General features: G+C 54.7%; 2 protein-coding genes and 3 pseudogenes across 2 annotated transcripts in view; all 5 read left to right on the top strand.

The window, feature by feature from the left end:
* Positions 1-25,271, top strand: part of LOC144603060 (uncharacterized) — a 278,950-nt gene that overhangs the window by 30,988 nt on the left and 222,691 nt on the right. The gene's annotated exons all lie outside the window — the stretch shown is intronic.
* Positions 1-25,271, top strand: part of LOC144602510 (uncharacterized) — a 376,398-nt gene that overhangs the window by 341,687 nt on the left and 9,440 nt on the right. The window contains exon 2 of the mRNA XM_078415639.1: positions 6,161-6,520. Within this exon, the coding sequence (XP_078271765.1) occupies positions 6,229-6,520 (292 nt within the window). The 5' untranslated portion in view covers positions 6,161-6,228. The remainder of the gene's footprint in view (positions 1-6,160; positions 6,521-25,271) is intronic.
* On the top strand, positions 10,072-10,165 carry LOC144603293 (U2 spliceosomal RNA; annotated as a pseudogene).
* Positions 15,495-15,588, top strand: LOC144603292 (U2 spliceosomal RNA; annotated as a pseudogene).
* On the top strand, positions 20,918-21,011 carry LOC144603291 (U2 spliceosomal RNA; annotated as a pseudogene).

Raw genomic sequence — 25,271 nt, 5'->3', positions numbered from 1 at the left:
AACACGGTGTTCAGCGAGGTGCCCGATGGCATTAAGAGAGGTAAAAACTTTTTTTTAAACCGTTATTGTTCTTTAAGTATTAATTACCTGTCCAGTGTATACTTGAATTTAGAGAAGTCAGTATTCATACCGCTGGAGATGTCAGTTCCCTGAACACAACCACAGTACAAACAACAGACAATAGACAATAGGTGCAGGATGAGGCCATTCGGTCCATCGAGCCAGCACCGCCATTCAATGTGATCATGGCTGATCATTCGCAATCAGTACCCCGTTCCTGCCTTCTCCCCATACCCCCTGACTCCGCTATCCTTAAGAGCCTATCTAGCTCTCTCTTGAATGCATTCATAGAATTGGCCTCCACTGCCTTCTGAGGCAGAGAATTCCACAGATTCCCAACTCTCTGACTGAAAAAGTTTTTCCTCATCTCAGTTCTAAATGGCCTACCCCTTATTTTTAAACTGTGGCCCCTTGTTCCGGACTCCCCCAACATTGGGAACATGTTTCCTACCTCTAACGGTCCAACCCCTTAATAATTGTATACGTTTCGATAAGATCTCCTCTCATCCTTCTAAATTCCAGTGTATACAAGTCTAGTCGCTCCAGTAAACCTACGCTGCACGCCCTCGATAGCAAGAATATCCTTTCTCAAATTTGGAGACCAAAACTACACATAGTACTCCAGGGCTCACTAGGGCCCTGCACAACTGCAGAAGGACCTCTTTGCTCCGATACTCAACTCCTCTTGTTATGAAGGCCAACATTCCATCGGCTTTCTTCACTGCCTGCTGTACCTGCATGCTTCCTTTCAGTGACTGATGTACTAGGACACCCAGATCTCGTTGTACGTTCCCTGTTCCTAACTTGACACCATTCAGATAATATAAGAAAATAACTGCAGATGCTGGTACAAATAAATGTATTTATTCACAAAGTGCTGGAGTAACTCAGCACATCGGGCAGCATCTCGGGAGAGAAGGAATGGGTGACGTTTCGGGTCGATACCCATCAGTCTGTCTGTCAACCAATTTTCTATCCATGTCAGTACCCTACCTCCAATACCATGTGCTCTAATTTTACCCACTAATCTCCTATGTGGAACCTTATCAAAGGCTTTCTGAAAGTCAAGGTACACCACATCCACCGGCTCTCCCCTGTCAATTTTCCTAGTTACATCCTCAAAAAATTCCAGAAGATTAGTCAAGCATGAATTCCCCTTTGTAATTCCATGCTGACTCGGAACGATCCTGTTACTACTATCCAAATGCTCCGCAATTTCGTCTTTTATAATTGACTCCAGCATCTTCCCCACCACTGATGTCAGACTAACTGGTCTATAATTTCCCGTTTTTTCTCCTCCCCGTTTCTTAAAATGTGGGACAACATTAGCTACCCTCCAATCCACAGGAACTTATCCTGAATCTACAGAACATTGGAAAATGATCACCAATGCGTCCACAATTTCTAGCGCTACCTCCTTAAGTACTCTGGGATGCAGACCATCAGGCCCTGGGGATTTATCACCCTTCAGTCGCATCAGTCTTCCCAACACCATTTCCTGCCTAATGCGGATTTTCTCCAGTTCCTCTGTCACCCTAGGATCTCTGGCCACTAGAACATCTGGGAGATTGCTTGTATCTTCCTAAGTGAAGACAGATCCAACTCGTCTGCCATTTTCTTGTTCCCCATAATAAATTCCCCCGCTTCTGTCTTCAAGGGACCCACATTTGCCTTGACAATTGTTTTCCTCTTTACATACCTAAAAATGTATGTAGAGATGTCAGTTCACTGAGCACAACCACAGTACACACAACAGACGAGCTGTTGGATGAACGTTGTTACTAAAGTGAACACTCTGGCGTTGGGTTCTACGCGCCGCGGGCAGTCCAAAAACAGAGCATGTCTGGTGAAAGAAAATCGGTAAATTGTGTTCTCTAACCGGTCTTGCTGGTGCCCGTAAAGCTCAGGAAGCAGGTTCTCCATTTCAAGATTTTGCTCACAGAACAAGCAGTCGCGTGTTTCCCGTAGTATGCTGGCATCTAAATGATGTTCAGCGTGTTGTCCCTGCTGTTGGATGTTGGTGGAGTTGCGCGCGGTCCTGATGCCAATTTGCTGGAAGCGCAGTCCGTCATTCCCGTTCCGGATTCTCCTCCCTGCTCTCCCGCAAACCCGAAACTCCTGCCACTGACACCATTTATACCTCACGCTGCCTCGGCAAGGCCAGCAGCATAATCAAGGACCAGTCTCACCCTGGCCACTCCCTCTTCTCCCCTCTCCCATCAGGCAAGAGGTACAGAAGTGTGAAAACGCACACCTCCAGATTCAGGGACAGTTTCTTCCCAGTGTTATCAGGGAACTGAATCATCCTACCACAACCAGAGAGCAGTGCTGAACTACTATCTTCCACGTTGGTGATCCTCGGACTATCCTTGATCGCACATTGCTGGCTTTACATTGCACTAAACATTATTTCCACATCATGTATCTGCGAACGTATTGATTGTAATCATGTATTGTCTTTCTACTGACTGGTTAGCACTCAACAAAATATTTTCGCTGTACCTTGGTAAACTGTAACTCCTCTTCCGACACCTCCAATCCCACGCGGTCCCCTCCTTTCCTCGCCACTCCAGTCCGCTTCATCCTACCCGCCTAACACGACTCCTTATCACAATCACAATAAAACTTTATTAGCCAAGTATGTTTTGCAACATACGAGGAACTTCATTTGCCATACAGTCATAACAGTAAAAAGCAACAGGACACACAAAATACATTTTAACGTAAACATCCAGCACAGTGACCCCTCCACATTCCTCACTGTGATGGAAGGTGAAAAACTGTTCAATCTCTCTCTTCTTTGTCCTCTAGCGGTCGGGGGCTCGAACCTTCTGTGACCAGATTTGTCCATGGTCCCAGATCCCACATTTTAAGGCAGAGAGAGCTGGATTCTGGGTTAGTACAGGTGTCAAAGGTTATAGGGAGAAGGCAGGTGAAGGGGGTTAGGAGCGAGAGATAGATCAGCCACGATTGAATGGTGTAGTAGACTTAATGGGCCGAATGGCCTCATTCGAATACTTTCATTTATGACATTATAACCTTTTGACTGTCCAAATTCACCTGATAACCCAGCCCTTCAGACCTGATGAAGTTGTTGTAAACCCTTTTCACCCACTCCAATTGACTAACAAACCCACCCTTCCCTTTGTCTCACCCTCACTAAAAAAACACAGGAACATGTCATCTGGCCCCTCGTGTCTGCCCCCTTTCACTGTGATCATGACGACCCCACCACGCACCTCTACCTCCTCTTTAACAACCTCAAATTACCACTCACCTCTATATCCTCCTGCTCCGATCTGCCTCCGTATCTGAATAGCCCGCTTCATTCCCCCATCCCAACCGCAATCTCCCAATCCTCCTCACTCTCTGCATTCGTCCTCCCCGTCCACCCTCCTCCACCTCACGAAATTCACCTCTCCATTCCTGGATTAAAAACTCCGGGAGAGATGTCTGTTGTCCATCCGATGTGGTTGTGGGTGAAACCCCGGGCAGGGTTTCAGTTGTCCGCCCGCCTGTGCCCGAGGCCGAGCGGCCTCTCCCCCGGTCCCGGGGCCGGGCTGCCAGAGTCTCCCCCCGACCCCCGGGGACTCTCTGATTCTCTGCTTCTCCCCCCAGTCTCCGTCACCCTGGATGTGGAAACAGCGGGTCCGCGGCTCGAGGTGTCTGAGGATCGGAAGAGGGTGAGATGGTCCGGGACCCGGAGGAGTCTCCCTGACACCGGGAAGAGGTTTACAGACAGGTGGTGTGTGCTGGGATCGGAGGGATTCACATCGGGGAGACATTACTGGGAGGTGGAGGTGGCGGGGAGTGAGGGCTGGAGTCTGGGAGTCGCCGCAGAGTCTGTGGAGAGGAAGGGACCGGCCACACTGACCCCGGAAACTGGAGTCTGGAGCATCAGGCGGGGGGATGATGTGTTTAATGCAGTCACCTCCCCTCCATCCCGTCTCCCCGTCCGTCCCATCCCCGGGAGGGTGGGAGTTTATCTCAGTTACGAGAACGGGACAGTTTCATTTTACGACGCGGACACCGAGTCCCATCTCCACACCTTCACTGGGAATAAATTCACGGAGAAACTTTATCCTTTCTTCGGGACTTGGCATAATGGTCAGTGGTTGAGAATCTGCTCCGGTTCCGCTCCGGGTGTGTAAAAGGGTCGGGTCCCGGGACCGGTGTCAGGAGCGGGGCTCAGGGGCTGTGGGGCAGAAACCCGGCCTTTTTGATCGCCTTATCTACCTGCGACTCGACCTTCAAGGAGCCATGCCCCTGAACTCCTAGATCCCTCTGCTCTACAACACTCCCCAGAGGACTACCGTTCACTGTGTGGGTCCTGCCCTTGTTCGACGTCACAAAATGCAACACCTCATTACAACATCGCAGGCTCCAGTCTGCGACCCGCTGGCGCGCACATCACCCGCTGTGGCTCCGCTCACGTTTGTAACTCTTCACCTTTAACTTGACGTTTAATAAAGTCTTTAAAAAATAACCCGTGTTTGAGTTTTCTCCGCGTCTCCGCATCACGGTACAGAGATCTCTTCAAACAGCAGACACAAGGATCCGTGGATACTGGTTTTACAAAAGGAAAAAGACAAACAGAATGCTGGAGTAACTCAGCGGGTCAGGCAGCATCTGTGGAGAACATGGATAGGTGACGTTTCGCAGAGTGCTGGAGTAACTCAGCGGGTCAGGCTGCATCTCTGGAGAACATGGATAGGTGACATGGGGGACATTTACACGTGGCCGATTAATCCACACGTCTCTGGGGTGTGTGTGGTGGGGGGGTGGCGGAGCACCCGGAGAAACGCCACGCAGTCACGCGGAGAACGTACGTAGAAACATAGAAACAAAGAAAATAGGTGCAGGAGTAGGCCATTCGGCCCTTCGAGCCTGCACCGCCATTCAATATGATCATGCCTGATCACCCAGCTTAGTAACCTGTACCTGCCTTCTCTCCATACCCCCTGATCCCTTTAGCCACAAGGGCCACATCTAACTCCCTCTTAAATATAGCCAATGAACTGGCCTCAACTACCTTCTGTGGCAGAGAATTCCACAGACTCACCGCTCTCTGTGTGAAGAAATGTTTTCTCATCTCGGTCCTAAAAGACTTCCCCCTTATCCTTAAGCTGTGACCCCTGGTTCTGGACTTCCCCAACATCGGGAACAATCTTCCCGAATCTAGGCTCTCCAACCCCTTAAGAATTTTATATGTTTCTATAAGATCCCCCCTCAGTCTTCTAAATTCCAGCGAGTATAAGCCTAGTCTATCCAGTCTTTCTTCATATGAAAGTCCTGCCATCCCAGGGATCAATCTGGTGAACCTTCTCTGTACTCCCTCTAAGACTAGAATGTCTTTCTTCAAATTAGGAGACCAAAACTGTACACAATACTCCAGGTGCGGTCTCACCAAGGCACTGTACAACTGCAGCAGAACCTCGCTGGTCCTATACTCAAATCCCCTCGCTATGAATGCCAACACACCATTCGCTTTCTTCACTGCCTGCTGCACCTGCACGCTTGCTTTCAATGACTGGTGCACCATGACACCCAGGTCACGTTGCATCTCCCCTCTTCCTAATTGGCCACCATTCAGGTAATACTCTGCTTTCCTGTTCTTGCCGCCAAAGTGGATAACCTCACATTTATCCACATTATATTGCATCTGCCATGCATTTGCCCACTCGCCTAATCTATCCAAGTCACTCTGCAGCCTCCTAGCATCCTCCTCACAGCTAACACTGCCACCCAGCTTCGTGTCATCCGCAAACTTGCATTCAATTCCCTCGTCCAAATCATTGATATATATTGTAAATAACTGGGGTCCCAGCACTGAGCCTTGCGGTACCCCACTAGTCACTGCCTGCCATTCCGAAAAGGACCCGTTTATTCCTACTCTTTGCTTCCTGTCCGCCAACCAGTTCTCTATCCACCTCAACACCGAACTCATATACCGTGTGCTTTAAGTTTGTTACACCAATCTCATATGTGGGACCTTGTCGAAGGCCTTCTGGAAGTCCAGATATAACACATCGACTGGTTCTCCCTTATCCACTCTACTGGTTACATCCTCGAAACATTCTATGACCTTGTTGTGTTGCAGGTCTCCACACTGCGGCTGTGTGCGGTACAAGAACGTCGGCCACCGTGGGCTCGGTCACCACTGTCACCATGGGTGGGATGGTGAGGTTCCCCGTCCAGCCCCACAGCCACGAGAAGATCAGGGTGTCGATGTGGCGTCTCCATCCTGACCTGCCGATCCTGGGTTGGAAGTCTTACAGCCCGGAGAGTCCGTCCTGGATCCACCCGTCCTACGGGGACAGAGTCCGCTTCCGACTGGACGGTGAAATCGAGCTGTGGGCCGTGGGTCTCGGTGACCAGGGGACCTACGAGATAGAGACAAACTACTTTGACAGGGAGCCGAGGAACCGCGACGTGGAGCACTTTGAGCTGCGCGTGGTCGGTGAGTAGTGGCGTGCAGAGTTGCACAGCACCCAGACTGGCTCTTCGGCCCACACGGCCCATGCTGACCCAGTGGGGAATTCTGGCCTTGTCCCACCCACTTGCGCACGGCACTCTCCGTGAATGAATGCTTCCTTGTCACATCTGACAAGGAGCAGTGATACATTTTTTTTTCTTGTTCGCACGCAAGGTATGCAAAGAATCGCCACATAAAGGGCGCCGGAAAAGTTACAAATGATTCAATTTTACACAAACCATTATTGACCCATACCATCTGAGCTCCCTCGTGGCCAACAGACCCCAGAAAACAGCGCAGGAATAATGTTTGTACCGAACATGAAGCCAATGCAAACTGATCTCCCCTGCCTGAACACGATCCCTCTCCCTCCATTCCAGCATTTCTCAGCGGAACCCTGGAAATAATTTTCATGTCTCAGGGAACCCCCGCATAAATTTATTATATATCTTTATTAATCTCTTTCTTAATTAATTAATGTATATACAAAAACTCTTCGAAGGTATTTATTCACAAAATGCTGGAGTAACTCAGCAGGTCAGGCAGCATCTCGGGAGAGAAGGAATGGGTGGCGTTCCGGGTCGAGACCCTTCCTTCTCTCCCGAGATGCTGCCTGACCTGCTGAGGGGTCGGCCATTTAGAACTGAGATGAGGAAAACTTTTTCAGTCAGAAAGTTGTGAATCTGTGGAATTTTCTGCCTCAGAAGGCAGTGGAGGCCAATTCTCTGAATGCATTCAAGAGAGAGCTAGATAGAGCTCTTAAGGATAGCGGAGTCAGGGGGTATGGGGAGAAGGCAGGAACGGGGTACTGATTGAGAATGGCAAAAACAAGGAGGCAGATTATTTTCTCAATGGTGTTAGGTCAGGTAAGGGGGAGGTGCAGCGAGACCTGGGTGTCCTTGTACACCAGTCACTGAAAGTTGGCGTGCAGGTACAGCAGGCAGTGAAGAAAGCTAATGGCATGTTGGCCTTCATAACAAGAGGATTTCAGTATGGGAGTAAAGAGGTCCTTCTGCAGTTGTACAAGGCCTTGGTAAGACCACATCTGGAGTATTGTGTACAGTTTTGGTCTCCTAATTTGAGGAAGGTCATCCTTGTAATTGAGGCATTGCAGCGTAGGTTCACGAGATTGGTCCCTGGGATGGCGGGACTGTCATATGAGGAAAGATTGGAAAGACTAGTGTACTCAATGGGCCAATAAACAATAGGTGCAGGAGGAGGCCATTCGGCCCTTCGAGCCAGCACCGCCATTGAATGTGATCATGGCTGATCATTCTCAATCAGTACCCCGTTCCTGCCTTCTCCCCATACCCACTGACTCCGCTATCCTTAAGAGCTCTATCTAGCTCTCTCTTGAGAATTGGCCTCCACTGCCTTCTGAGGCAGAGAATTCCACAGATTCGCAACTCTCTGACTGAAAAAGTTTTTCCTCATCTCAGTTCTAAATGGCCGACCCCTTATTCTTAAACTGTGTGGCCCCTGGTTCTGGACTCCCCCAACATTGGGAACATGTTCTGGGACAGGTGAACCACCCGGACCAAACCTGTGCTGTACCTGGCAGGAAAATCTCAGACAGCCTGGTGCTGCTGAGAGATACCATTGCCTACGTGCAGGACAGACGGGTGGATGCCTGCCTGGTCAGCTTGGACCAGGAGAAGGCCTTCGACAGGATATCGCACACGTACATGAGGGACGTGCTCTCCAAAATGGGCTTTGGGGAGGGAATCAGGAAGTGGATACAACTGCTCTACTCTGATATCTGTAGTGCAGTCCAAATTAATGGGTGGGAATCTGACAGCTTCCCCGTCAGGTCTGGAGTCAGGCAGGGTTGCCCTCTTTCCCCTGTCTTGTTCGTCTGTTGCATTGAACCCTTTGCCGAATCCATCAGGAAGGATGCGAGCATAAGAGGAGTGACACTGCCAGGCAGTGGGGGCACTCAGGTCAAGGCCTCCCTGTATATGGACGATGTCGCCGTCTTCTGCTCGGATCCAGGGTCGGTCCGCAGACTGATCAGCATCTGCGACCAGTTTGAGTTGGCCACGGGGGCCAGGGTAAACCGCAGGAAGAGCGAGGCCATGCTCTTTGGCAACTGGCCCGACCGATCTTCCATCCCCTTCACCATCAAGCCTGACTTCCTGAAGGTGCTGGGGATCTGGTTCGGGAAGGCTGGGGCATGTAACAAAAATTGGCTGGAGTGGATAGCCAAGGTGGGGAAGAAGCTGGAGCTGTGGAAGCAGCGCTCCCTCTCCATCACGGGGAAAAACCTGGTCATCAGGTGTGAGGTGCTCTCGGGGCTGCTGTACTTGGCGCAAGTGTGGCCCGTCCCTCCCTCCTACGCCACGGGGATCACCCGGGCCGTCTTCCGTTTCATCTGGGGGTCGGCGATGGACCGGGTGCGACGAGCCACAATGCACAAGTCGGCAGACAACGGGGGTAAAGGCGTGCCCAACGTCGCCCTCATTCTGATGGCCACTTTCGTGTGTGGCTGCATCAGGCGGAGCATAGAGCCAAGGCACGTGGGCACCAAATGCCACTACCTGCTGAGGTTCTACCTGTCCCCGGTGTTGCGAAGGATGGGCCTGGCGCAGATGCCACGCAATGTGCCAGTCAGTTGGACATTGCCGAACCATCTGTCGTTTGTGGACAGGTTCTTCCGGACCAACACCTTTGACCACAAGTCCATCGGGCAGTGGTCAGCACGGAACGTCCTGCAGGCACTGCAGGGGAATGACTCCATGGATCCTGTGGCGTGGTTCCCAGAACAGACAGCCCAGCTTGTCTGGCAAAATGCCTCATCGCCAGTACTCACCAACAAGCACCAAGACCTGGCTTGGCTGGCGGTGAGGGGAGCCCTCCCAGTCAGATCCTTCCTGCACCGCCGGAACCTCACTACCAGCGCACGCTGCCCTCGGGACGGCTGCTACGGAGAGGAAACGGTGGCCCACCTCTTCAAAGAGTGTGGATTTGCCAGGAGAGTCTGGAGAGGTCTGCAGGGGTCCCTGTCACGATTCATTCCGAGCAGCTCCGTCACAGAGGACTCTGTGCTCTACGGACTGTTCCCAGGGACGCATTCCGAGACTGACATCGAGTGCTGCTGGAAGGTCATCAACTCGGTGAAAGACGCCCTTTGGTCTGCCCGATCCTTGTTGACCTCCCAGCGGAGCGAGCTGTCCATCAAGGAATGTTGCCGACTGGCCCACTGCAGACTGCAGGAGTACGTGCTGAGGGACGCTCTGAAGCTCGGTGCAGCCAACGCCAAGGCCCTGTGGGGGAGGACCACAGTCTAGGGTCCTTCCGCTGCTGGACATGGGGGGCAGGGTGTGGTGGAGAGAGACGCCCCTCCAAATAAGGGATATGTATGTAAATGTATGTAAAGGTCTAAGTAAATGCCTGTATTGAATATGTAACCTCCGGGAATGTCGGATGGGTTTGTTTTTAAAATGATGTTTTGTAAATGATATTTATAACTTGAATAAAGTATTTTTTGATAAATTAAAAAAAAAAAAAAAAAAAAAGTTAATGCGGACCGAGTGCAGGTCTTTTGGCCTTTTGGCTAAGATCAAGTGTAGTATCTGTTCTGGCACAATCTAATGTTCTTATAAGAACAGTGTAAGTATAAGAGCAGTATTTGCATTAGATCATCGACGAGGAGCGGGGGTCAGGAGCACGTGTCTGGTTTAGGGGTGGATCCATGCTGGTTGGGTAACCAACCTAACACCCTTATCCAGGTGGGATGGCAGTAGCAAGTGGAGCTGGAGGGCAGGGTATCCGGAATACCCTGCGAGTATCGGTGAAGGACCTCAAGGAGGGGAACCCTTTCTCAAGGGATCTCTTCATCAAGAAGGTGCTGCTGGAGGCCTGTGGATTCAAGGCCGGGGACATCTTCTGCCTCCAGGACTTCCCAGGTAACGGATATTTCGACGTTACCTTCCAGAACCCGGCGGGATGGCAGAAGTTGCTGCAGGACTTCCGGGAGAAGGGGGATGAAGCCCCGCTGTCGCTCCTGAAGGTGCAGCCGCTCTTCACCCTCCCCACCCAGAGGGAACGGATGATCACGGTGCACATGTTTAACCCACATGTGCCCGTCGTGGATGTCCTCACCTTCCTTGCGCGCTACGTCGAAGGGGCCGGGAACTGCGTGGACATAAAGGAGTTGTTCGGGATCTGGACGAGCAAGAGGCAGGTAAAGGTGAAGCTGAGGGTGGACGGGAAGGGATTCATTGTCCACCCTCCCTCGGTGTTCGCTATCGGAGGGAACCGGGGCTACATGACGTACGTGGGGCAGCCCAGGGTGTGCAGGAAATGCAACAAACCTGGGCACGTGGCGGCAGAATGCAGGACAGTCGTCTGCAGAAACTGCAAGTTAGAAGGCCACGAGACAAGGGATTGTAAAGAGAGTAAGAGCTGCAACCTGTGTGGGGGGGCAGGCCACCTTTACAGGGCCTGCCCTAAAAGAGCAAGCACTTATGCACAGGCGATAAGAGGGGCCGCTGCCAGCACCCCCAGGGTGGAAGAGACGCCTCCTACCACGGAAAAAGTCCAAAAAGGAAAGGAGAGCAGGGGCGAGGACAACGCGACCACCAGGAGCCCCCAACCGCAGGACAGAGCCCCCCAGGCCCCCGCCCACGAGGGTGAGTCGATGGAAGAGGGGGAACAGGAAGAGGAGGAATGGAAGGTGGTACAGTCGAGGAAAACATTGAAGGCTGTGCGCACGGAGAAAAAGGCGGAGGGGGCAAGCAAGTCCCAAAAAAGAGTCCTCTCCCAGGACGAGGCCAGCAGCCTCTCCGCATCGGAGGATGAGACGACCAGGAAGAGCCGACAACGGAGGCAGAGGCAGAGGAAGAAAACGGGGGAGGAGGAAGGTAAGAGAAAGAACGTGTCTGTTGCCCCCCAGCCCCAGGAGACCGTGAGCGGCACAACGGCCAATGGGCCCCTGCCCCAGGAGACCGTGAGCGGCACAACGGCCAATGGGCCCCTGCCCCAGGAGACCGTGAGCGGCACAACGGCCAATGGGCCCCTGCTCCGGGAGACCGGGAGCGGCACAATGGCCAATGGGCCCCAGCTCCGGGAGACCGGGAGCAGTGCAGTGGCCAATGGGCCCCAGCTCCGGGAGACCGGGAGCAGTGCAGTGGCCAATGGGCCCCAGCTCCAGGACACTGGGAGCAGCGCAGTGGCCTCGCCAGAAAATACACCCTGTGCTGAGGAAGCCACCAACCTGTACCACTACCTGTGCGACAAAAATGTGCAGGAACTCAGCCAGATGATTGGCATGCGGGAGGACCGCCTGGGACACTAAAGGACAATGGAGCTGAAACTGGCATCCTTAAACGTGCGCAGTGTGAAGAGCACTGCGCGATGTGTAACCACCTTGCAGTACCTGGCCAAGGTAAAGGCGGATGTGACTTTTTTACAGGAGTGCGGGCTGCCACACCTTCGCTGCTATCGGAGGTGGTTGCGATGGTGGCCCCACGGACTGTCGGTATGGTCGGGGGGAAATGATTGTCGTGCGTCCGGTCTGGGGATCTTGCTGCGGGGAGGGGGCTTCACCATCACTGAGGTAAGGGAGGTGGTGGGGGGTCGTCTCTTGGTGGTGGATGTAATGTACCGTGGTTCTCCGCTCCGGCTGATTAATGTGTATGCCTCACCCAGATGGAGCGAGCGGGTGGCCGTCCTCCAGCAGCTCCCACCACTGCTGGCCACGTCTAGACCGCTCGTTCTGGCCGGTGACTTCAACTGCATCATCGATGCAGCTGGACGATCCGGCAGTGCCAACCACAGACTGGACGGCACCTCCAAACTCCTGGTGGAAACGGTCAAAGATGCAAAGCTGCGCGACGCCTTCAGTGACCCTGCAGGCGGAGTCCAGCCATGGTTCACCTGGTCAGGACCAAACGGTTCAGCCCAGTCCCGGATAGACTTCCTCTTCACATCGAGGGCCGTCACGGTCAGACACACCGACCTCGCGCCGGTGTTCTTCTCTGACCACTGCCTCCTTCAGGCCACCTGTCACCTACAGGAGGACCCGAAGGCGGGCAGAGGGACGTGGAAGCTAAACGTGGAGCTGTTGACCCCGGAGAACGTTAAGGAGCTAAAGAGGGACTACGCATGTTGGAGAACTGTGAGGCCCCTCTTTGACTCCCAGACACTCTGGTGGGAGGCAACAAAGGAGAACATCAAGAAGTTCTTCGTCTCCAAAGGTGTTCAGAGAGCAAGACAGGGTAAGAGGGAACTGTGTCAACTCCAGACAGATTTGCAGCAGCTACTCCTTCTGCAGAGGAGAGGGGTGGATGTGAGGGAGGAACTGAGAGAGTTGAAGGGCCGGCAAGCTCGGCTCTTTACCTCTGAATCCTCCAAGATCATCTTCCGGTCCAGGGTCCGCCATGTTGAGCAGGATGAGACGTGCTCACGTTACTTCTTCCATAAGGTTCACAGGGGGAGCTCTGTGATCAAAAGCCTTAGGGAGGAGGACGGCTCGGTAACATCCTCGCAGACAGACATGCTCAAGATCTGCAGATCCTTTTATAAGGATCTGTACGATGTAAAGACCACAGACAGCACCGCCTCCCAGAACTTCCTGTCCTCCATCACGGAAGTCTTGGACGACAGCAAGCGGGAGAGTCTGGACCAACCACTGACCCTGGAGGAGCTGACTGGTTCCATCCGTTCCTTTGACTCGAGTAAAACTCCCGGAGGCGATGGCTTACCGGCAGAGTTGTACTCGGCTCTGTGGGACTGGGTGGGCCCGGACCTGCTGGAAGTGTACAACGATATACTTCTAGCCGGCAGCATGTCAGACTCTATGAGGAAGGGCAACATCACCCTGATCTACAAGCAGAAGGGGGAGATGAATGTCTTAAGGAATTGGAGACCCATCACATTGTTGAATGTAGACTACAAGATCCTGTCTAAGGCCATCGCCAACCGGGTCAAGTCTGCTCTGGGACAGGTGATCCACCCGGACCAAACCTGTGCTGTACCTGGCAGGAAAATCTCAGACAGCCTGGTGCTGCTGAGAGATACCATTGCCTACGTGCAGGACAGACGGGTGGATGCCTGCCTGGTCAGCTTGGACCAGGAGAAGGCCTTCGACAGGATATCGCACACGTACATGAGGGACGTGCTCTCCAAAATGGGCTTTGGGGAGGGAATCAGGAAGTGGATCCAACTGCTCTACTCTGATATCTGTAGTGCAGTCCAAATTAATGGGTGGGAATCAGACAGCTTCCCCGTCAGGTCTGGAGTCAGGCAGGGTTGCCCTCTTTCCCCTGTCTTGTTCGTCTGTTGCATTGAACCCTTTGCCGAATCCATCAGGAAGGATGCGAGCATAAGAGGAGTGACACTGCCAGGCAGTGGGGGCACTCAGGTCAAGGCCTCCCTGTACATGGACGATGTCGCCGTCTTCTGCTCGGACCCAGGGTCGGTCCGCAGACTGATCAGCGTCTGCGACCAGTTTGAGTTGGCCACGGGGGCCAGGGTAAACCGCAGGAAGAGCGAGGCCATGCTCTTTGGCAACTGGCCCGACCGATCTTCCATCCCCTTCACCATCAAGCCTGACTTCCTGAAGGTGCTGGGGATCTGGTTCGGGAAGGCAGAGGCATGTGACAAGAATTGGCTGGAGTGGATAGCCAGGGTGGGGAAGAAGCTGGAGCTGTGGAAGCAGCGCTCCCTCTCCATCACGGGGAAAAACCTGGTCATCAGGTGTGAGGTGCTCTCGGGGCTGCTGTACTTGGCGCAAGTGTGGCCCGTCCCTCCCTCCTACGCCACGGGGATCACCCGGGCCGTCTTCCGTTTCATCTGGGGGTCGGCGATGGACCGGGTGCGACGAGCCACAATGCACAAGTCGGCAGACAACGGGGGTAAAGACGTGCCCAACGTCGCCCTCATTCTGATGGCCACCTTCGTGTGTGGCTGCATCAGGCGGAGCATAGAGCCAAGGCACGTGGGCACCAAATGCCACTACCTGCTGAGGTTCTACCTGTCCCCGGTGTTGCGAAGGATGGGCCTGGCGCAGATGCCACGCAATGTGCCAGTCAGCTGGACATTGCCGAACCATCTGTCGTTTGTGGACAGGTTCTTCCGGACCAACACCTTTGACCACAAGTCCATCGGGCAGTGGTCAGCACGGAACGTCCTGCAGGCACTGCAGGGGAATGACTCCATGGATCCTGTGGCGTGGTTCCCAGAACAGACAGCCCAGCTTGTCTGGCAAAATGCCTCATCGCCAGTACTCACCAACAAGCACCAAGACCTGGCTTGGCTGGCGGTGAGGGGAGCCCTCCCAGTCAGATCCTTCCTGCACCGCCGGAACCTCACTACCAGCGCACGCTGCCCTCGGGACGGCTGCTACGGAGAGGAAACGGTGGCCCACCTCTTCAAAGAGTGTGGATTTGCCAGGAGAGTCTGGAGAGGTCTGCAGGGGTCCCTGTCACGATTCATTCCGAGCAGCTCCGTCACAGAGGACTCTGTGCTCTACGGACTGTTCCCAGGGACGCATTCCGAGACTGACATCGAGTGCTGCTGGAAGGTCATCAACTCGGTGAAAGACGCCCTTTGGTCTGCCCGATCCTTGTTGACCTCCCAGCGGAGCGAGCTGTCCGTCAAGGAATGTTGCCGACTGGCCCACTGCAGACTGCAGGAGTACGTGCTGAGGGACGCTCTGAAGCTCGGTGCAGCCAACGCCAAGGCCCTGTGGGGGAGGACCACAGTCTAGGGTCCTTCCGCTGCTGGACATGGGGGGCAGGGTGTGGTGGAGAGAGACGCCCCTCCAAATAAGGGATATGTATGTAAATGTATGTAAAGGTCTAAGTAAATGCCTGTATTGAATATGTAACCTCCGGGAATGTCGGATGGGTTTGTTTTTAAAATGATGTTTTGTAAATGATATTTATAACTTGAATAAAGTATTTTTTGATAAATAAAAAAATAAAAAATAAAAAAAGTTAATGCGGACCGAGTGCAGGTCTTTTGGCCTTTTGGCTAAGATCAAGTGTAGTATCTGTTCTGGCACAATCTAATGTTCTTATAAGAACAGTGTAAGTATAAGAGCAGTATTTGCATTAGATCATCGACGAGGAGCGGGGGTCAGGAGCACGTGTCTGGTTTAGGGGTGGATCCATGCTGGTTGGGTAACCAACCTAACACCCTTATCCAGGTGGGATGGCAGTAGCAAGTGGAGCTGGAGGGCAGGGTATCCGGAATACCCTGCGAGTATCGGTGAAGGACCTCAAGGAGGGGAACCCTTTCTCAAGGGATCTCTTCATCAAGAAGGTGCTGCTGGAGGCCTGTGGATTCAAGGCCGGGGACATCTTCTGCTTCCAGGACTTCCCAGGTAACGGATATTTTGACGTTACCTTCCAGAACCCGTCGGGATGGCAGAAGTTGCTGCAGGACTTCCGGGAGAAGGGGGATGAAGCCCCGCTGTCGCTCCTGAAGGTGCAGCCGCTCTTCACCCTCCCCACCCAGAGGGAACGGATGATCACGGTGCACATGTTTAACCCACATGTGCCCGTCGTGGATGTCCTCACCTTCCTTGCGCGCTACGTCGAAGGGGCCGGGAACTGCGTGGACATAAAGGACTTGTTCGGGATCTGGACGAGCAAGAGGCAGGTAAAGGTGAAGCTGAGGGTGGACGGGAAGGGATTCATTGTCCACCCTCCCTCGGTGTTCGCTATCGGAGGGAACCGGGGCTACATGACGTACGTGGGGCAGCCCAGGGTGTGCAGGAAATGCAACAAACCTGGGCACGTGGCGGCAGAATGCAGGACAGTCGTCTGCAGAAACTGCAAGTTAGAAGGCCACGAGACAAGGGATTGTAAAGAGAGTAAGAGCTGCAACCTGTGTGGGGGGGCAGGCCACCTTTACAGGGCCTGCCCTAAAAGAGCAAGCACTTATGCACAGGCGATAAGAGGGGCCGCTGCCAGCACCCCCAGGGTGGAAGAGACGCCTCCTACCACGGAAAAAGTCCAAAAAGGAAAGGAGAGCAGGGGCGAGGACAACGCGACCACCAGGAGCCCCCAACCGCAGGACAGAGCCCCCCAGGCCCCCGCCCACGAGGGTGAGTCGATGGAAGAGGGGGAACAGGAAGAGGAGGAATGGAAGGTGGTACAGTCGAGGAAAACATTGAAGGCTGTGCGCACGGAGAAAAAGGCGGAGGGGGCAAGCAAGTCCCAAAAAAGAGTCCTCTCCCAGGACGAGGCCAGCAGCCTCTCCGCATCGGAGGATGAGACGACCAGGAAGAGCCGACAACGGAGGCAGAGGCAGAGGAAGAAAACGGGGGAGGAGGAAGGTAAGAGAAAGAACGTGTCTGTTGCCCCCCAGCCCCAGGAGACCGTGAGCGGCACAACGGCCAATGGGCCCCTGCCCCAGGAGACCGTGAGCGGCACAACGGCCAATGGGCCCCTGCCCCAGGAGACCGTGAGCGGCACAACGGCCAATGGGCCCCTGCTCCGGGAGACCGGGAGCGGCACAATGGCCAATGGGCCCCAGCTCCGGGAGACCGGGAGCAATGCAGTGGCCAATGGGCCCCAGCTCCGGGAGACCGGGAGCAGTGCAGTGGCCAATGGGCCCCAGCTCCAGGACACTGGGAGCAGCACAGTGGCCTCGCCAGAAAATACACCCTGTGCTGAGGAAGCCACCAACCTGTACCACTACCTGTGCGACAAAAATGTGCAGGAACTCAGCCAGATGATTGGCATGCGGGAGGATCGCCTGGGACACTAAAGGACAATGGAGCTGAAACTGGCATCCTTAAACGTGCGCAGTGTGAAGAGCACTGCGCGATGTGTAACCGCCTTGCAGTACCTGGCCAAGGTAAAGGCGGATGTGACTTTTTTACAGGAGTGCGGGCTGCCACACCTTCGCTGCTATCGGAGGTGGTTGCGATGGTGGCCCCACGGACTGTCGGTATGGTCGGGGGGAAATGATTGTCGTGCGTCCGGTCTGGGGATCTTGCTGCGGGGAGGGGGCTTCACCATCACTGAGGTAAGGGAGGTGGTGGGGGGTTGTCTCTTGGTGGTGGATGTAATGTACCGTGGTTCTCCGCTCCGGCTGATTAATGTGTATGCCTCACCCAGATGGAGCGAGCGGGTGGCCGTCCTCCAGCAGCTCCCACCGCTGCTGGCCACGTCTAGACCGCTCGTTCTGGCCGGTGACTTCAACTGCATCATCGATGCAGCTGGACGATCCGGCAGTGCCAACCACAGACTGGACGGCACCTCCAAACTCCTGGTGGAAACGGTCAAAGATGCAAAGCTGCGCGACGCCTTCAGTGACCCTGCAGGCGGAGTCCAGCCACGGTTCACCTGGTCAGGACCAAATGGTTCAGCCCAGTCCCGGATAGACTTCCTCTTCACATCGAGGGCCGTCACGGTCAGACACACCGACCTCGCGCCGGTGTTCTTCTCTGACCACTGCCTCCTTCAGGCCACCTGTCACCTACAGGAGGACCGGAAGGCGGGCAGAGGGACGTGGAAGCTAAACGTGGAGCTGTTGACCCCGGAGAACGTTAAGGAGCTAAAGAGGGACTACGCATGTTGGACAACTGTGAGGCCCCTCTTTGACTCCCAGACACTCTGGTGGGAGGCAACAAAGGAGAACATCAAGAAGTTCTTCGTCTCCAAAGGTGTTCAGAGAGCAAGACAGGGTAAGAGGGAACTGTGTCAACTCCAGACAGATTTGCAGCAGCTACTCCTTCTGCAGAGGAGAGGGGTGGATGTGAGGGAGGAACTGAGAGAGTTGAAGGGCCGGCAAGCTCGGCTCTTTACCTCTGAATCCTCCAAGATTATCTTCCGGTCCAGGGTCCGCCATGTTGAGCAGGATGAGACGTGCTCACGTTACTTCTTCCATAAGGTTCACAGGGGGAGCTCTGTGATCAAAAGCCTTAGGGAGGAGGACGGCTCGGTAACATCCTCGCAGACAGACATGCTCAAGATCTGCAGATCCTTTTATAAGGATCTGTACGATGTAAAGACCACAGACAGCACCGCCTCCCAGAACTTCCTGTCCTCCATCACGGAAGTCTTGGACGACAGCAAGCGGGAGAGTCTGGACCAACCACTGACCCTGGAGGAGCTGACTGGTTCCATCCGTTCCTTTGACTCGAGTAAAACTCCCGGAGGCGATGGCTTACCGGCAGAGTTGTACTCGGCTCTGTGGGACTGGGTGGGCCCGGACCTGCTGGAAGTGTACAACGATATACTTCTAGCCGGCAGCATGTCAGACTCTATGAGGAAGGGCAACATCACCCTGATCTACAAGCAGAAGGGGGAGATGAATGACTTAAGGAATTGGAGACCCATCACATTGTTGAATGTAGACTAAAAGATCCTGTCTAAGGCCATCGCCAACCGGGTCAAGTCTGCTCTGGGACAGGTGATCCACCCGGACCAAACCTGTGCTGTACCTGGCAGGAAAATCTCAGACAGCCTGGTGCTGCTGAGAGATACCATTGCCTACGTGCAGGACAGACGGGTGGATGCCTGCCTGGTCAGCTTGGACCAGGAGAAGGCCTTCGACAGGATATCGCACACATACATGAGGGACGTGCTCTCCAAAATGGGCTTTGGGGAGGGAATCAGGAAGTGGATACAACTGCTCTACTCCGATATCTGTAGTGCAGTCCAAATTAATGGGTGGGAATCAGACAGCTTCCCCGTCAGGTCTGGAGTCAGGCAGGGTTGCCCTCTTTCCCCTGTCTTGTTCGTCTGTTGCATTGAACCCTTTGCCGAATCCATCAGGAAGGATGCGAGCATAAGAGGAGTGACACTGCCAGGCAGTGGGGGCACTCAGGTCAAGGCCTCCCTGTACATGGACGATGTCGCCGTCTTCTGCTCGGACCCAGGGTCGGTCCGCAGACTGATCAGCGTCTGCGACCAGTTTGAGTTGGCCACGGGGGCCAGGGTAAACCGCAGGAAGAGCGAGGCCATGCTCTTTGGCAACTGGCCCGACCGATCTTCCATCCCCTTCACCATCAAGCCTGACTTCCTGAAGGTGCTGGGGATCTGGTTCGGGAAGGCTGAGGCATGTAACAAAAATTGGCTGGAGTGGATAGCCAAGGTGGGGAAGAAGCTGGAGCTGTGGAAGCAGCGCTCCCTCTCCATCACGGGGAAAAACCTGGTCATCAGGTGTGAGGTGCTCTCGGGGCTGCTGTACTTGGCGCAAGTGTGGCCCGTCCCTCCCTCCTACGCCACGGGGATCACCCGGGCCGTCTTCCGTTTCATCTGGGGGTCGGCGATGGACCGGGTGCGACGAGCCACAATGCACAAGTCGGCAGACAACGGGGGTAAAGACGTGCCCAACGTCGCCCTCATTCTGATGGCCACTTTCGTGTGTGGCTGCATCAGGCGGAGCATAGAGCCAAGGCACGTGGGCACCAAATGCCACTACCTGCTGAGGTTCTACCTGTCCCCGGTGTTGCGAAGGATGGGCCTGGCGCAGATGCCACGCAATGTGCCAGTCAGCTGGACATTGCCGAACCATCTGTCGTTTGTGGACAGGTTCTTCCGAACCAACACCTTTGACCACAAGTCCATCGGGCAGTGGTCAGCACGGAACGTCCTGCAGGCACTGCAGGGGAATGACTCCTTGGATCCTGTGGCGTGGTTCCCAGAACAGACAGCCCAGCTTGTCTGGCAAAATGCCTCATCGCCAGTACTCACCAACAAGCACCAAGACCTGGCTTGGCTGGCGGTGAGGGGAGCCCTCCCAGTCAGATCCTTCCTGCACCGCCGGAACCTCACTACCAGCGCACGCTGCCCTCGGGACGGCTGCTACGGAGAGGAAACGGTGGCCCACCTCTTCAAAGAGTGTGGATTTGCCAGGAGAGTCTGGAGAGGTCTGCAGGGGTCCCTGTCACGATTCATTCCGAGCAGCTCCGTCACAGAGGACTCTGTGCTCTACGGACTGTTCCCAGGGACGCATTCCGAGACTGACATCGAGTGCTGCTGGAAGGTCATCAACTCGGTGAAAGACGCCCTTTGGTCTGCCCGATCCTTGTTGACCTCCCAGCGGAGCGAGCTGTCCGTCAAGGAATGTTGCCGACTGGCCCACTGCAGACTGCAGGAGTACGTGCTGAGGGACGCTCTGAAGCTCGGTGCAGCCAACGCCAAGGCCCTGTGGGGGAGGACCACAGTCTAGGGTCCTTCCGCTGCTGGACATGGGGGGCAGGGTGTGGTGGAGAGAGACGCCCCTCCAAATAAGGGATATGTATGTAAATGTATGTAAAGGTCTAAGTAAATGCCTGTATTGAATATGTAACCTCCGGGAATGTCGGATGGGTTTGTTTTTAAAATGATGTTTTGTAAATGATATTTATAACTTGAATAAAGTATTTTTTGATAAATAAAAAAATAAAAAATAAAAAAAGTTAATGCGGACCGAGTGCAGGTCTTTTGGCCTTTTGGCTAAGATCAAGTGTAGTATCTGTTCTGGCACAATCTAATGTTCTTATAAGAACAGTGTAAGTATAAGAGCAGTATTTGCATTAGATCATCGACGAGGAGCGGGGGTCAGGAGCACGTGTCTGGTTTAGGGGTGGATCCATGCTGGTTGGGTAACCAACCTAACACCCTTATCCAGGTGGGATGGCAGTAGCAAGTGGAGCTGGAGGGCAGGGTATCCGGAATACCCTGCGAGTATCGGTGAAGGACCTCAAGGAGGGGAACCCTTTCTCAAGGGATCTCTTCATCAAGAAGGTGCTGCTGGAGGCCTGTGGATTCAAGGCCGGGGACATCTTCTGCCTCCAGGACTTCCCAGGTAACGGATATTTTGACGTTACCTTCCAGAACCCGTCGGGATGGCAGAAGTTGCTGCAGGACTTCCGGGAGAAGGGGGATGAAGCCCCGCTGTCGCTCCTGAAGGTGCAGCCGCTCTTCACCCTCCCCACCCAGAGGGAACGGATGATCACGGTGCACATGTTTAACCCACATGTGCCCGTCGTGGATGTCCTCACCTTCCTTGCGCGCTACGTCGAAGGGGCCGGGAACTGCGTGGACATAAAGGACTTGTTCGGGATCTGGACGAGCAAGAGGCAGGTAAAGGTGAAGCTGAGGGTGGACGGGAAGGGATTCATTGTCCACCCTCCCTCGGTGTTCGCTATCGGAGGGAACCGGGGCTACATGACGTACGTGGGGCAGCCCAGGGTGTGCAGGAAATGCAACAAACCTGGGCACGTGGCGGCAGAATGCAGGACAGTCGTCTGCAGAAACTGCAAGTTAGAAGGCCACGAGACAAGGGATTGTAAAGAGAGTAAGAGCTGCAACCTGTGTGGGGGGGCAGGCCACCTTTACAGGGCCTGCCCTAAAAGAGCAAGCACTTATGCACAGGCGATAAGAGGGGCCGCTGCCAGCACCCCCAGGGTGGAAGAGACGCCTCCTACCACGGAAAAAGTCCAAAAAGGAAAGGAGAGCAGGGGCGAGGACAACGCGACCACCAGGAGCCCCCAACCGCAGGACAGAGCCCCCCAGGCCCCCGCCCACGAGGGTGAGTCGATGGAAGAGGGGGAACAGGAAGAGGAGGAATGGAAGGTGGTACAGTCGAGGAAAACATTGAAGGCTGTGCGCACGGAGAAAAAGGCGGAGGGGGCAAGCAAGTCCCAAAAAAGAGTCCTCTCCCAGGACGAGGCCAGCAGCCTCTCCGCATCGGAGGATGAGACGACCAGGAAGAGCCGACAACGGAGGCAGAGGCAGAGGAAGAAAACGGGGGAGGAGGAAGGTAAGAGAAAGAACGTGTCTGTTGCCCCCCAGCCCCAGGAGACCGTGAGCGGCACAACGGCCAATGGGCCCCTGCCCCAGGAGACCGTGAGCGGCACAACGGCCAATGGGCCCCTGCCCCAGGAGACCGTGAGCGGCACAACGGCCAATGGGCCCCTGCTCCGGGAGACCGGGAGCGGCACAATGGCCAATGGGCCCCAGCTCCGGGAGACCGGGAGCAATGCAGTGGCCAATGGGCCCCAGCTCCGGGAGACCGGGAGCAGTGCAGTGGCCAATGGGCCCCAGCTCCAGGACACTGGGAGCAGCACAGTGGCCTCGCCAGAAAATACACCCTGTGCTGAGGAAGCCACCAACCTGTACCACTACCTGTGCGACAAAAATGTGCAGGAACTCAGCCAGATGATTGGCATGCGGGAGGATCGCCTGGGACACTAAAGGACAATGGAGCTGAAACTGGCATCCTTAAACGTGCGCAGTGTGAAGAGCACTGCGCGATGTGTAACCGCCTTGCAGTACCTGGCCAAGGTAAAGGCGGATGTGACTTTTTTACAGGAGTGCGGGCTGCCACACCTTCGCTGCTATCGGAGGTGGTTGCGATGGTGGCCCCACGGACTGTCGGTATGGTCGGGGGGAAATGATTGTCGTGCGTCCGGTCTGGGGATCTTGCTGCGGGGAGGGGGCTTCACCATCACTGAGGTAAGGGAGGTGGTGGGGGGTTGTCTCTTGGTGGTGGATGTAATGTACCGTGGTTCTCCGCTCCGGCTGATTAATGTGTATGCCTCACCCAGATGGAGCGAGCGGGTGGCCGTCCTCCAGCAGCTCCCACCGCTGCTGGCCACGTCTAGACCGCTCGTTCTGGCCGGTGACTTCAACTGCATCATCGATGCAGCTGGACGATCCGGCAGTGCCAACCACAGACTGGACGGCACCTCCAAACTCCTGGTGGAAACGGTCAAAGATGCAAAGCTGCGCGACGCCTTCAGTGACCCTGCAGGCGGAGTCCAGCCACGGTTCACCTGGTCAGGACCAAATGGTTCAGCCCAGTCCCGGATAGACTTCCTCTTCACATCGAGGGCCGTCACGGTCAGACACACCGACCTCGCGCCGGTGTTCTTCTCTGACCACTGCCTCCTTCAGGCCACCTGTCACCTACAGGAGGACCGGAAGGCGGGCAGAGGGACGTGGAAGCTAAACGTGGAGCTGTTGACCCCGGAGAACGTTAAGGAGCTAAAGAGGGACTACGCATGTTGGACAACTGTGAGGCCCCTCTTTGACTCCCAGACACTCTGGTGGGAGGCAACAAAGGAGAACATCAAGAAGTTCTTCGTCTCCAAAGGTGTTCAGAGAGCAAGACAGGGTAAGAGGGAACTGTGTCAACTCCAGACAGATTTGCAGCAGCTACTCCTTCTGCAGAGGAGAGGGGTGGATGTGAGGGAGGAACTGAGAGAGTTGAAGGGCCGGCAAGCTCGGCTCTTTACCTCTGAATCCTCCAAGATTATCTTCCGGTCCAGGGTCCGCCATGTTGAGCAGGATGAGACGTGCTCACGTTACTTCTTCCATAAGGTTCACAGGGGGAGCTCTGTGATCAAAAGCCTTAGGGAGGAGGACGGCTCGGTAACATCCTCGCAGACAGACATGCTCAAGATCTGCAGATCCTTTTATAAGGATCTGTACGATGTAAAGACCACAGACAGCACCGCCTCCCAGAACTTCCTGTCCTCCATCACGGAAGTCTTGGACGACAGCAAGCGGGAGAGTCTGGACCAACCACTGACCCTGGAGGAGCTGACTGGTTCCATCCGTTCCTTTGACTCGAGTAAAACTCCCGGAGGCGATGGCTTACCGGCAGAGTTGTACTCGGCTCTGTGGGACTGGGTGGGCCCGGACCTGCTGGAAGTGTACAACGATATACTTCTAGCCGGCAGCATGTCAGACTCTATGAGGAAGGGCAACATCACCCTGATCTACAAGCAGAAGGGGGAGATGAATGACTTAAGGAATTGGAGACCCATCACATTGTTGAATGTAGACTAAAAGATCCTGTCTAAGGCCATCGCCAACCGGGTCAAGTCTGCTCTGGGACAGGTGATCCACCCGGACCAAACCTGTGCTGTACCTGGCAGGAAAATCTCAGACAGCCTGGTGCTGCTGAGAGATACCATTGCCTACGTGCAGGACAGACGGGTGGATGCCTGCCTGGTCAGCTTGGACCAGGAGAAGGCCTTCGACAGGATATCGCACACATACATGAGGGACGTGCTCTCCAAAATGGGCTTTGGGGAGGGAATCAGGAAGTGGATACAACTGCTCTACTCCGATATCTGTAGTGCAGTCCAAATTAATGGGTGGGAATCAGACAGCTTCCCCGTCAGGTCTGGAGTCAGGCAGGGTTGCCCTCTTTCCCCTGTCTTGTTCGTCTGTTGCATTGAACCCTTTGCCGAATCCATCAGGAAGGATGCGAGCATAAGAGGAGTGACACTGCCAGGCAGTGGGGGCACTCAGGTCAAGGCCTCCCTGTACATGGACGATGTCGCCGTCTTCTGCTCGGACCCAGGGTCGGTCCGCAGACTGATCAGCGTCTGCGACCAGTTTGAGTTGGCCACGGGGGCCAGGGTAAACCGCAGGAAGAGCGAGGCCATGCTCTTTGGCAACTGGCCCGACCGATCTTCCATCCCCTTCACCATCAAGCCTGACTTCCTGAAGGTGCTGGGGATCTGGTTCGGGAAGGCTGAGGCATGTAACAAAAATTGGCTGGAGTGGATAGCCAAGGTGGGGAAGAAGCTGGAGCTGTGGAAGCAGCGCTCCCTCTCCATCACGGGGAAAAACCTGGTCATCAGGTGTGAGGTGCTCTCGGGGCTGCTGTACTTGGCGCAAGTGTGGCCCGTCCCTCCCTCCTACGCCACGGGGATCACCCGGGCCGTCTTCCGTTTCATCTGGGGGTCGGCGATGGACCGGGTGCGACGAGCCACAATGCACAAGTCGGCAGACAACGGGGGTAAAGACGTGCCCAACGTCGCCCTCATTCTGAT

The sequence above is a fragment of the Rhinoraja longicauda genome, chromosome 19 (genome assembly GCF_053455715.1).
Source record: "Rhinoraja longicauda isolate Sanriku21f chromosome 19, sRhiLon1.1, whole genome shotgun sequence".
NCBI lineage: Eukaryota > Metazoa > Chordata > Chondrichthyes > Rajiformes > Arhynchobatidae > Rhinoraja > Rhinoraja longicauda.
This window is presented reverse-complemented; position numbering and strand designations above follow the sequence as displayed.